The sequence below is a fragment of the Mirounga leonina genome, unplaced genomic scaffold, assembly GCF_011800145.1.
Source record: "Mirounga leonina isolate KUSES-001 unplaced genomic scaffold, KU_Mleo_1.0 Mir_125, whole genome shotgun sequence".
Lineage (NCBI taxonomy): Eukaryota > Metazoa > Chordata > Mammalia > Carnivora > Phocidae > Mirounga > Mirounga leonina.
The window spans coordinates 72,271,816-72,285,420 of NW_023270305.1; the positions used below are offsets into that span (position 1 = coordinate 72,271,816).

General features: G+C 46.3%; 1 protein-coding gene across 5 annotated transcripts in view; it reads right to left on the bottom strand.

Annotated features, from left to right (window-relative positions):
• TBC1D8 (TBC1 domain family member 8) overlaps positions 1-11,399 on the bottom strand; it is a 98,397-nt gene extending 86,998 nt beyond the window's left edge. For all 5 annotated transcript variants that reach the window (XM_035001801.1, XM_035001800.1, XM_035001799.1 and 2 more), the window contains exon 1: positions 11,117-11,399. In XM_035001801.1, the coding sequence (XP_034857692.1) occupies positions 11,117-11,243 (127 nt within the window). In that variant the 5' untranslated portion in view covers positions 11,244-11,399. The remainder of the gene's footprint in view (positions 1-11,116) is intronic.
• Between the last annotated feature and the right edge of the window lie 2,206 nt (positions 11,400-13,605).

Sequence of the window (13,605 nt, forward strand, 5' to 3'; positions counted from 1 at the left end):
GGGGGGGAGTTGAGGGCCCACAGAGGGAGAAGCAGACTCAGAGCCTGACCCAGGGCTCTATCACAAGACCCTGAGATCATGACCTGAGCCAAGAGGCAGACACTTAACCACTGAGCCACCCAGGTGCCCCTAGGACAATCCTATTTTAAGAATGCTAACATTTCCTTATTAAAACATCCCTATATCCCAAACATTGGGCCACGAATTTATTTAAAACTCTGTTGAATGGACTCAATTATTCAGGATATCAAACTTCCTGGTCAATCTTTGTAATTTACTGAAACAATATTTAATCTGTATTTTCCTTCTAGAAATAAATTCCATTGTTTGAATCCTGATATCATTATTGAAAACAAAAGACTATTTAATAGTGAAAACTCCAAACAAGATGGTTCAAGGCACCACACGCAGGCACCTCAACGCAGCACCAAATGCCAAGCGAGTAACAATCAATTTTTAAGTTGCCATGGTTTCCTCGAAGAATCTCTTTCGGCTGGTGACACAACCACTGTCCAGTGCTAAGCCAACATCCCTGGGATCCATTTAAGTGAGTTCATCCTTTTGGTGGTCAGTTACAGATTCTTGGAGGTAATTTTTTTCCCCCAGTACTGAGTACTTAACCTTATTTCCAAACCAAACTTCCTTGAGAATCTGCTCTTGAGGTCCTGCTCACCTAGCTGCCTTACCTATTTTGCTGACCTATTCGAATCCTAGCCGTTGCCCACTTCAAGGCCCAGCAGCCCCTCCCCAAGTTCACACCTACAGATGCAGCTTTCAACAGACCCTCTACCATTTCCTGACAAATAATAAGTTTGCAATAACAACCAAAAACCCACCAAATCCCACCTTGATAAAGCTGCCTCCACATGCATGCTTATTTCCTCCCCAGCCTTCCACTCCTACATCCCACCTACCTGCACCCAAACTGCTCCCACTGAGGGTGTCAATGTCCCACAAGCCTTTCCATACCATACTGCAGAGTCCATCCTGCTTCCCTCCCTCCTTCTTGAATACTTTTCTCTTGACCTCTGGGAAATACACTCTGCTCATTTCCTCCCATTCTCCTGACCACTCCCCAGTCCCCTCTGTGTTTTCCTCCCCCTACAAGCCTTTCTAGACAGCTCATAAGCACATCAAACTGAACTTGCCCAGACAGCTTCTCAGAGGCCACAGAACTCTTACACAGGCTGTTTCCTCTGCTCAGAGCGTCTTTCCTCCATGTTTTACCCACCTAACACCATCCTACATACCCTGCGGGTCTTAGCTAAGATCACAGGTCCTCAGAGAAATGCTCCCTGACATCCCACCCTAAATTAGTTCCCGTTATTCGCTCTCATTGCCCCCACCTCCCGTGCACTTCCCACCATTTATAATTCTGTATTTCGTGGTTTAATTATCACCCTACCACCACTACTAGCTTTCCCCATTTCTCTAGGTGATAAGCTTCATGAGAATACAGGGCCTGGCACTGTTGAATGAAATGTTCTTTCGGCTTTTCCTTCTTCTCTAAATACAAATAATTAAATGGATTTTACAAACATATCTAGAAAATACGACAGTCTGAAGAATGAAATCTTCTACTGTTATTATAAAACTTATAATAATAATGATACTAGTAATTGTTTTGCAGGTGAAGAAACTGAGACCCAATAAAGGAATGGGTTAGTCATAGAACCACATCTCTGAGGCTAGGTCAGAGATTAAAAACTTATAATTCTAAACTGATTTCCTCTCTGGAATAGCTATCTTTTAATTTCAAATCAAAGTACCTGACTAGATTAGATGCATTTCTGAAAATAGTTCCTAAGCCTCTGTGAAATTGACACACCCCACACATGCTAGACATTTTGAAAGCTAAATATAGTTTACTGAGAGGACAGATATCTGAGGCATGGGCAATCCAAGAGTAATCATGGTCCATGAGGCAAGAATGCAACAATGCTTCAATGCCTCTCTCCTTATCCCCATTACTCATACAGAGCTGGTAACCAGAAAAAATGCCAAGCTCCCCCAAATTTTAGATTCAGTCTACATTTTATCCAATTTATATGTGCATGTAAAGAAACACATAATTCTACAAGGTTTGGTGAGAAACACAACAGCCCCCACACCCCTCCCTACTCTCACTTCCCACCTCCCCACAAGCAACCACCTCCAATTCTTAACTGATTCTTTTTGCATTTACCTTTGCATCTCTGAAGAATATGCCTGTATTACTATCTCTTGAATTTTTAGTTGAGGCACTCACTGACAGCTTTCAGAAGTAGAAGGTTTAGTTCCTTTTCATTGACCACCACCACCTAGCACTCACACCTCACTTAGGCTTGGTTAGATCACTAGTCAATATTTACATTATTATAACTATGTAAACATTATTGAGAGCTGAGCTCTGCAGTAAAACTATGAAACCTGTCCTATACAACTTTTGATTTTCCCTGGAGTTCACAATTGCCCCAGAATTCTTGACTGATTTAGCTTTTTATGTATCAATAATTTACCCAAGGGATGCCTGGTGGCTCAGTCAGTTAAGCATCCCACTCTTGATTTCAGCTAAGGTCATGATCTCAGAGTTGTGAGATTGAGCCCAGAGTCTGGCTCCACACTGAGCATGGAACCTGCTTAACCTCTCCCTCTGCCCCTCCCCCAACCTCACGCAAACACTCTAAGAGAAATAAATAAAAATAACAACTTACTCACAATTCCTCTCTAGTATACAGACCTCCCTTCAGCATGTGCAAGAAAGTTAGGTGCTCTACCCATTTTTCTTCTCGGAGCTTTCCTGTAGCCTTCTGCCCCACTCCAATCTGGACCGAGAAGTGTCTCAGCTGTTATCTCAGGATTCCCCTTCATCGTCACCCTAGAGATTCGCTTTTAAGGACTTCTTTTTAAAAAAGTAACAGAAAGTATAAACTCTTGTGGGAAAAGATTGTACACTGCATGAAAATTAAGAATGTTGGTTCTTCAAGAAGATAATAAAAACGAAAATGAAAAGTCCAGTCACAGAGAAATTTTTTAATACTTCGAAAAGAATACAGAACACATAGACACATGTGCATGTATACCAACACACACACCCACCCACCCACACACACACACACACAGCTCCTAAATTAAGAAAGAGACACTTCCCGGGGTGCATGCGTGGCTCAATTGGTTGAGGGTCTGCCTTCGGCTCAGGTCGTGATCCCGGGGTCCTGGGATCAAGCCCCACATGGGCTCCCTGCTCCATGGGGAGCCTGCTTCTCCCTCTCCCTCTGCCTCCATCTCTCTCTCTTATGAATAAAGAAAATTAAAAAAAAAACACACTTCCCCATGCCTTTGAGGTTACAGAGCCATGTGACTTGCTTCGGCCAATATAGAGTGACAGGAGCACCTGGCTGGCTCAGTCCATAGAGCATGTGACTCTTGAGCTCAGGGTGGTGAGTAAATAAATAAATAAAGTTAATAGAAGGGATAAGTGTCACTTCCAGGTGCAAGCTCTAAAAACCAGCATGAGATTCACCAAACTGCTTCCCCCCTTACCATGTAACCATGGAAACATTAGGAATGGAGCCTCCATTAGCCCATATTTGAGTGCCTACACAAGAGAACCCTGGGGACCCACACTGGATATATACCATGAGGGAGAAATAAACTAATGTGGGTCCACAGAGATGTTTGGGGTGTTTGTTACCACAGCATAACCTAGCCCATTCTGGCTGACATACCCAACAAGTTCACTTACAGGTATGTTCTCTGGAGAAACTTTCACACATATGAACATTATACAAGAATGTTCATAACAGCATTATTTGTAATTTAAAAAAAAGAACTAGAAACCCAAATATCAACTGACAAGAGAATGAATGGATTACTACCCATCAGCAAAAATGAATGAATGTGGCTACACACATCAATATGGTTCAATGTTAGAGAAACATAAATATATATATGTATATATATATAAATCTATAAACATAACTGGGATATGGAAAAACAAGCTTCAAAAAAATAAGGTATTCCTTTTGTATAAAGTTATAAAAGCACACAAAACTCAACAATGTATTGATTAGGGAGGGGAATGTAATCAGAAAAACACACAAGAGATCTCTTAAACACTTAAATATTCTATTTCTTAGTAACAGGTGGTAAGTGTTACTTATACTTTATATTTACATTACATCCTCCTATGCACATAGAAGATTTCCTATTTTAAAGCTTCAGGCACACTGCAATCCTATTTACTGTTTTTTAATTTCCCTTCTCTATCAGGAACTACTTGTTCACAATAAAACCAACCACAGAAGACAGTACCCTTTCCTAAGGAGAGTTTCTCTGGGGCTGTTGATTTGGCTGTTGATTTTTCCTTCCTTTTTTTAAGGTGAAAAGCAGGAAGCAGAAAAACGAAATCTGGTGGAACGACAGACCCACCAAATGTTTAAGAATATTAATGACTCAACTTCGTAGAGCTGTGTCAGTTGGCTGGTGATGTACTAGGGAAATCATTCTGGGTCTGTACAGGATCATTTACATAAAGGTTACCAACGGGCAGTTCTAACAGCTGGGCTGGTGCAGCTGACGAACTACCGCTAGTCCTTACAGGCACGCAGTGTAGGCGTGAGAAAAAGCAACGACAACACTCTGTATTATTTATTCCAGTTTTTTGCATAATTCCCATTTCCAGAATGATACAAAACATTTCTCAGCCTCAAAGGCTCACCCCTATCAATTCTACTTGGACATCCATGTATTCACTAAGTTTTTATTGAGTGCTCTAGCAACAGAAACAGTTCCAGTGCTGGAGGCATAGTCGTGAGGGACCACCTCACCACTCCGTCCTGAAGCTCATGGTCTGGTTCCCTAGAAAGTGATAAAGCCACAAAGGGCCACATCAGGGCACAGTGTGAGTGCTATAAAGGAAAAGCAGAGGGGGGTAGAAGATTGGATCAGAGGAGGGAGGGGTCCAGTGCACCATCCCCGGGCAGTGGACTCAGGCTGAGATCTGAAGGGTGGGAGAGGGAGAAAAGAATTAGCCAGGCAGAGGGGGAGGTGAGGGCACCCCTAGGCCGAAGGGACAGCAAGGTGAGGTCTTGGGAAGTACCTGACAAGCTGGAGAGTCTGTGCTTACAAGGAGAAAGCGAAGGAGAAAGACCCTGAGACGTGGTACAGGATAGCTCCTGAAACACCCAAGCAGCTGTTAAAATTTGCTCAGGGCTGATTTCAATACAGACGATTAAAGTTTTTAAAATTAGGGGGAAAATCTGTCCTGAAAATATGATCAGATTTACTACTTCCATTTAAAATAAATTCCTCCTCTAACCAGTGCTGCCAGAATACAGAGTCAAGATCATAAAATTCTATCCCTTCACAGCTAATAAATGAATTCTTTAAAAGCTACAAGCCTCTCCATCATTTTCAGCTCTTCCTAAAGGGTTCCAATTAGGCTGAAATGGCTGGCCTCTGCCAGTGCCCCACCCACACATTTGTACCTCACATTATTCCTTGAGGGACACAGCCCCTGCCTTGTTCGATTACCTAATTACAGTGCCCTTATTATGCTTTCATTAAATGCAACTGTTCGAAACCCTAAAGCTTTTATTAATGGCTTATCAGCCCTTAAAAATGTATCAGTTATTTTACCTATATATCTGTATTGGAAGATATCTTCCAATTTATGCTCCTAAAAATCAAAGTACCTCCTTTATTTGTGTTTCTTCCTTATTGTGCTTCTGGAAAACAAGACCAAGGCATGTAAGACTCTTTAGCCAATATCGGGGAGATCTACACAATGCAGAGACTGCCTGGTTAAACGGAAGAGTTTTGTTGGTGGTGAAAATTAAATCCACCAACAAATTCAGGGGCACCTAGCTGGCTCAGTTGATAGAGCATGTGACTCTTCATCTCAGGGTCGTGAGTTCAAGCCCCACATTGGGTGTGGAGCCTAATTTAAATAAATAAAGAAATAAATGCATGCAGGCAGGCAAAAAAAAAACCACCAACAAATTCAGCTACCTGAGCAAGACTACAACCAATACGGAATGGTCCAGCCAAGAAAGGCAACATCTGGGATTCACCAGTTTCCAACCTTTCAACAGAGTCATTCTGAGCAAGGCTAGTGACCCCACATGAATCCCTGGTGTCAGTTTCAGATCCCCCAGACTTCGTTCAGGACAGTGTTCCAAAGACAGTAGACAATTAACTCTGGACATGGTCACTCACACTCAATGCCTAGAACACCAAGGCGAAGTTCCCTTTATTTACTAGGATTTTTTTTTTTTTAAGATTTTTTATTTATTTATCTGAGAGAGAGAATGGGAGACAGAGAGCATGAGAGGGGGAGGATCAGAGGGAGAAGCAGACTCCCTGCCGAGCAGGGAGCCTGATGCGGCACTCGATCCCAGGACTCCAGGATCATGACCTGAGCCGAAGGCAGTTGCTTAACCAACTGAGCCACCCAGGCGCCCCTATTTACTAGGATTTAACAAAGGATTTCAAAGAAGCTCTGTAAGCAAATCCTGCTTGCACAAACTGCTTTTTAAATATTTAATTTTCCAATTACACTTACTAAATACTGCAGTAATAGGGGTGCCTGAGTGGCTCAGTCAGTTAAGTCATGATCCCAGGGTCCTGGGATTGAGTCCCTGCTTTGCAGGGAGTTTGCTTCTCCCTCTCCCTCTGTGCCTCCTCCCACTCACTCGCTCTCGCATGCTCGCTCTCTCTCTCTCTCAAATAAAATCTTTAGTACATACATACATACCGAGGTAATAAATAAGTATTTTCTATATCCTTCGCTACAATGCAAACTTCTTTATAACACGTTTATTCTAAGAAGCCCTTTCGTTAGTCAATTCTTTGTTACTTGCCTTTTTTTTTTTTTTCCAAACCTACGAGGTGGCAAATGCAGCTAAGCCCCTCGTATAGTTTTAATTCTAAGCCTTGTTTGAATTGGAACTCGTATGCATTGCTGGTGGAAATGTAAAATGGTACAGCCACAGTGGAAAATAGTTTGTAACCCTCTAAAGTAAACTTCATTATTGTCCCTGTCTTGAAGCTGTTACAACTAAGGCTCAAAGACACGAAATAAACTAGCTCAATGGAGGTCTCTCTGCCCTGATTTGTAACCAACAGACTTATCTTGCCTCAAAGCCCCTATTTTCCACTACACCCTGCTTCCTCCAGATGACCCTAGCTATTGAGGAAACTGTTAGCCCCTAACTATTATAATGCAATGACAGGAACAGGGGCTGAAGGGAAACATTCTGAAAAGCAGAAAACATCAAGATTTTCTTCAAATTACAATTTTTAAACCACCAGCTTCTTTGGGAAAAGAAATGCAAGATTATACAGGAACACACAACACTGAAAAATAAAATCCTTCAGAGGGGCCATCTGGGTAGTGACATTCGGTCTTTAAAGTTACATTTGTGCTGCTCATTTTAAGTGCTTCAGGGAACACCGGGGGAGAAGACCGCAATGGTGTGTTCTGTCTGCACCTCCCAAATGCTAACTTCTCCCACTCAGTTCTCTCAGAGCTCACTGAACTTAAGAAATATTCCTATACACTGAAACTAATGTAACATTGTGTGTCAACTACATTTAAATAAAAAAATTAATAATAAAAAATACTGCCAAGGGCTGGAGATTGTATCCCAGTGAATACTTGTATACCTTGACTTCCCCCCTTCCAGAGCAGCAAAATCACTTCTGTCCCAGGAGCTCTGGAAACATTTTATGATGCTATATTCAGCCACACCATGTTCTAACTGGAGGAAAAGGTCCCTGCCTCCTACTACTGTCCCCAAGCCCAGGATTTCCTTCCCGAGACAGGTCCTAGGGGGTGGTAACAGGCCACGTGAAAAGCTGAGGCCATGATCCTTCCCTGTGAAAGAAGGGTGCTACAAAAAAAGACAGAAAGAAGAGGTCTTTGTTTCCCACCCACTCCCTCCAGCTTTCCACAGTGATCAGACTGACAGGTAAACAGGAAGCCCAGAAGAGAGAGGGGATGTTCCTGTCCCATGTGATCAGCTCAGCCTCAGTCAGAAAAGCTGGACCTCCACTCCCACCCAGCTTTTAAGTGAAAAGTAGAATCCATCATTCACGCATATATTCATCCACATATTCATCCTACAAACGTTTTTTGTTTTTGTTTTTTTTAAGATTTTATTTATTTATTTAAGATAGAGAATGAGAGAGAGCACATGAGAGGGGTTAGGGTCAGAGGGAAAAGCAGACTCCCTGCTGAGCAGGGAGCCCGATGCGGGATTCGATCCAGGGACTCCAGGATCATGACCTGAGCCGAAGGCAGTTGCTTAATCAACTGAGCCACCCAGGCGCCCCATCCTACAAACGTTTAATGAGCATATACTCTGTGCTAGGCACCATCATAGGTAAAATGCCCACCCTCAGAACAGACAATTCAGCATGGGGAAACAATCAACAAAATGAATAAGTATATTGTATATTAGAAAGTGAGAAAGAGCTATGGAGAAAATAAAACTGGAGATGGATATACGGAATGTATATAGGGGTGTGTGTGTGTGTATTAACAGGAAGATTAATTATAATCCTCAATGAAACAAAACCTTTTATTTCTGAGGGTGGGCAATCTTTAAACGTGTCAGATTAAACGCCAATGGAGATCTCATATGTTTAAGCTCCTACAAATAACAAATTCAGCAACACAATAAAAAAAAAAGACCCTTCATTACCACTCCCTTACACTTTATTTCCAACCCCTCTTAACCATTTCTACTTGCTTCTCTCCAAAGAAATGCCTAGAACCAGTCAGAATATGCATGTTAGCCCTCATTATTTTCATAAACTCAGTCTTAAGTTTTAAACCTTTAAAATAAATTGCTAAATTAGAATTCTACATATTCTGAAAACCGCCACCAACATGAAGCTGCCCTCTGTGTCACAGTCTTGACTTTACAACATTCATAAGTGGTTGGGTTAAGACCAGCCCATTGGTGGATGTGGTAACTCTGGGTTGCTCAATCAGCGCGGCTCTGGTTAGTTGCTTCCCAGCTAAAAACCTGAAGGTAAAGAATCCAGCAGCCAAGGAGAGGTCACACTTTCACAATCAACAGGAGGTTCTGAGTCCCCAAGAAATAAAGCAAAGTGTCATCTTTTTGTGGGGTATTTTTTTTCCTGGTCGATCATATTGCCTTTAACAAGAAAACTGTGCAAACTCACTGTAAGCCCAAACCAAAGTATACACCAAGAAAGGCCAATGCCACAGGTATGATGACATGTGACCTCCTTGACTTTGGAATGCAACAAGGAGGGGGGCTGCAACATTTTGAGTTTATCGCAGATAGACTCTGGACAATAAAGCCAGGCTCTCCGGAAGGGAGGTTGACCTCATTCTCTATCAGGCATCGTATCTGAGGCTTTGCCCGGCTTGTCTGGACCTGTCTCCCTTGCTGGAAGTCGAATACCCTGAAGTTTTTCCCAAGGCAGCCACAAGAACACTCCACAGTGTCAGCGAGCAGTGAATTAAGTGATAAAAACACTTGCTGGGCAGATGTTCCATATGTTCAAACCCTGTCCTCACCCTCTACTAAAGGAGACCATTTACAGGCCAGGTACTATGCTTAACATACCAAAAATTAAGATACACTGCCCTTAAAGGACTGGGAGGACAAACCGCTCCTCTGGCCTCTTTGCCTTTGGTGGGCCTCACAGGGCACCACCAACCTCGACTGCCCAAGAGCTCTGGCATGAAGTGCCACTGTGCTTCTCAGGGACCTACCAAGGCCTCTATGGCCTCCTGCCTCCTACAGTAACTCCCTCCCTCAGAGCTTAAAGCAGCTCCCAGAGCAGGCCCACCTGCTGCCCAACCTGTTCCCACTACTCACCACCGTAAGTCACCCCACTACCCCCTTTCATCCAGATTCCTCAACCACCCTACCACCCTTCCATCCAGAATGCCACCAAGTCATACCCACTCCTTGAGACTCAGCGAAGCCCACCCTCTTGGGGCATCCAACTGCCAGCTTTCTCACCTTCCGAGTCTCAAGTACAGGAAGGTAATTCCCCTTGCAGTTAGTTCTGCTGTTTCAGGGTCTATTGATCACATCTCCCCATTAGAGACTTGACTCCAGGAGGACCTTCCCCCAGAATAAGCAAACAGTGGAGTCACCAACAGTGACCCTGGGGACCCAAGCTCAGTCTCTTGACCTCTCTCTCCAGCCTTGGTCTCATACTCATTCCTAGCATAAGGGGGGATGTAATGGGGAAAAAGATCTAAGGTCTCTTTTATTTCAGATTCCAAAATTTAGAAATTTCATATAGATTCCCCAGACACAAATGAAAAAGGCTAATAAACTGTTCTTCCATTGACCCATTTAAACAGGTGGCCCAGCTATGCCAGCTGGCCTCAATTTTTCCAAATGCTTGATGTTCACAGAGCTCTGGAGAGTAACTTTTAGAAAAAATGCTTTGTTTTTCACAAATTTTACAAGCCTGAGTTTTTTCCTCCTATCATTGCTTGGAAGAAACAAGTGGGGGAGGGGGTAACTGACCTGCTCAGTTTTGCTACTAAGATCATAAGCTTGGGATTCGCACTGCCTCAGTTCCTCCTCCGGGTGCGCAGATGGTCCCTGGCCCGCCCTGCCCACAGACTCGACAGTCCCGGCTTGCCAGGGTCTCCCGAGCAGCGCCGGGCCGTGGGCCGGCCGTGTGTCCCCAGCCGAGACACCACCTGGAGCCTCGGGCGCTTCCAGATGGCCGAGTCAGGGCCGGGCGGGGCGCACCCCGCTGTCACCTGGCCCCGCGGCCTGCGCTCCTCCCGGGGCGGCCCTTGCCCCCTCGGCTCGCGCTCCAGTCGGCGTTTCTCCTTCGATTCCTGAGCCAAGTCTGGCCTCCATGCGGTCACCGGGCCAGGCAGCGAAGGCACCTGCCTCGCCCGCAAAAACGCACGAGCCTGCAAGTCCCTTTTGCCACAACCTCGACGGGTGCTTGTAAGAGAAATGCAGAAGAAAGGAAAACAAGCCCGAGGCAGGGCCGTCCCGGCCCGGCGTCTCCCACGAAATCGCCACCTGCGATGCACCCCGGGCTGGGGGCCGCGGGCCCGGCGGGGAGCGAGGTCCGGGGCCCGGCCCGCTGCGCCCGCCCGCCCCGGCGCGCCCCTTACCCGTGAGGCGGCCGCCCCCCTCGCCGTGCCCGCGGCGCCGCTGCAGGATGAAGTAGCAGCTGCTCTTCTGAGTCACCCAGAGCTTCAGGGCGTTCTTCAGCAGCACCTCCTCGGGCTTGAGCCACATCGCAGCGGTCCGACCGCGCCCGCGGGCCCCGGCTCACATCGCCCCGGCCGCTTGCCGCGCCGGGCCGAGCCCGCTCGGGAGGAAGCGGCTGCGGCGGGGACCGCAGCCGGCCGGCGTCCTGCGCTCCGAGAGTCCGGGGAGCGCGGCCGGCGCAGCAAGCCGCTCGCAGCCCGCGCAGCCGCGCAGGCTCCGCCCCCGCCCCGGCTCCGCCCACGGGCCCGCCCCGGCTCCGCCCACCGACCGCCCCCAATCCTCCAGTTCCCGCGGCGCCGCCTGGGTTTCCGAGTCCCAGCCGCTCCAGCGCACAGTTCCGGAGTGGAGGGAGGAAGTCCCATCCCTGCTGCCAGGTTCCCCCCTCCTCTCTCCGCTGCGCTTGCGGGGAGCGCCTCGACTCTTCGCTTTCCTCCGCCGGTCCTGGGAGGCAGCTCGGGACCGCAGGACTTGTCTCCCCGCCCCTCACTCTGAGAGGAGGAGGAGCGAAGGAAAAGGACATCTTGTTCACACAGCTGCAGGTTGCCCAACCGAGGGCATTTATTTGTCTTTTGGGGCAACAGAATGCACGACGGAGAACCCAGGTGTGTTTGGAATAACGTAGCCTTTAACACAACAAGGAACATTTTAAGAGATAGCCAAAAAATAGCATTAAAAATTAAAAGCAATTATTTTCCAATTTTTTAAAAATGCTCGGCCCGCGCTTTCCGTGCTCTCACGAGGGATCAGCGATATTGTAGGACCCTGAAGCAAGGCATCAGACCAAACTCAAACTGGACGCCCTCGTGGGTATATTAGGGCTCCCCTGCGAATCCCCTACACTGCAATGAATTTGTTCGCATTTGTTCTAAGAGAATTGAAAGGCTGGGAAATACGGAGTTGGTGATACTAAAGAAAAGCTATAGGGAATGTGGAGATAGGATTTTAAAAATGAGTATTTCCTCAAAGCTGTTGTAGAAATAGACACATGGTAGTTGACCTTGAACAAGCTGGTGGTCCTCCTAGCTGTGTCCTCGGAGAGGCAGTTAATCCCAACACCCCTAGCAAAAGAGAAGTAAAGAAAAACTCCCATCAAAATGGCCCTTAGGTTTTGACAAAGGGGTCCGTAACAAAATGTGGCTTAATTAGGACAGAACTGAAAAGTAGAAGTAAATCCCCCACCCAACGTGTGGTAACTGAGTGATGCTTCTCACTGGAAGCCAAGGAATCCATTTGCAGAGGATCAGAAGGGGTCAGCTCAGAGCCTGGACCTGACCAGGTGGGTTAGAAGCCACGTGAAGAACCCTGTGCCAGGGGCAAACAGAAATGCCCACCCAGAGGGCAGCGGCATCTGTGGTCAAGCACTGGAAGACCACTGACAAATATCCCCTGAGCAAAACTGAGGAAGTCAGCTATAATCAGGGGGATTTGGATGCCCTGGAGCATAAAGAGCCGCCAGGGATGGCAAGAAAATATTCCTTCCAGAAACTCACTGGAATCCCCCTCTCAGACATACTGCCAAGGCCCTGGAATTGCAGAGAATGGGAAATGGCCCCTGCCCTGATGGACTCACAGGTAGGCAAATAGGCACAAAGCATAGTGGGAGTCATGCTGGGGACAATGGGGATGCAGAGAATGAAGGGTCAGTTCCTCAGGGAGGGGATTCAGAAACCCCCACAGAACAGCTGTTGTCTGACTGGGGCTTGGGAAATGAATATGTTTTTGCCACCAGATCAAGTAGAGAAGACATGTCTGGTAAATGGATCAGTATATAAGCCATTGTGGTTTAGGGCACAGGGAATGCAGCCTACAGAAGTCAGCCTCCTGGGCACAGAGCAAGGTGAAGAAGGTTGGAAAGGGGCTGATGGAGAATATCTTGCACGGCGGTCACAACATCCTACTCTTGCTCATCTCTGGGTGTTCATCACCTCTTTTTGGTATTATGGTTTGAATTGTGTCCCTCAAAATTCTTAGGTTGAAGTCCTAATTCCCAGTACCTCAGAATGTGACTTTATTTGGAAATAGAATCATCGCAGATGTAATTTTTAAGTTACAGTAAGGTCATTAGGGTGGGACCCAATGCAATATGACCTGTGTCCTTATAAAAGGGAAATCTGGACACAGACATGCACACAGAACACCTTGTGAATTTGGGAGTTGTGCTGCCACAAGCCAAAGTACTACCAGAAGCTAGGAGAAAGGCCTGGAACAGATCCTTCCCTAATGCCCTCAGAAGGAACCAACCCGGGACGCCTGGGTGGCTCAGTCGGTTAAGCGACTGCCTTCAGCTCAGGTCATGATCCCAGGGTCCTGGGATCGAGTCCCACATTGGGCTCCCTGCTCGGCGGGGGGTCTGCTTCTCCCTCTGCCTGCCGCTCCCCCTGCTTGTGCT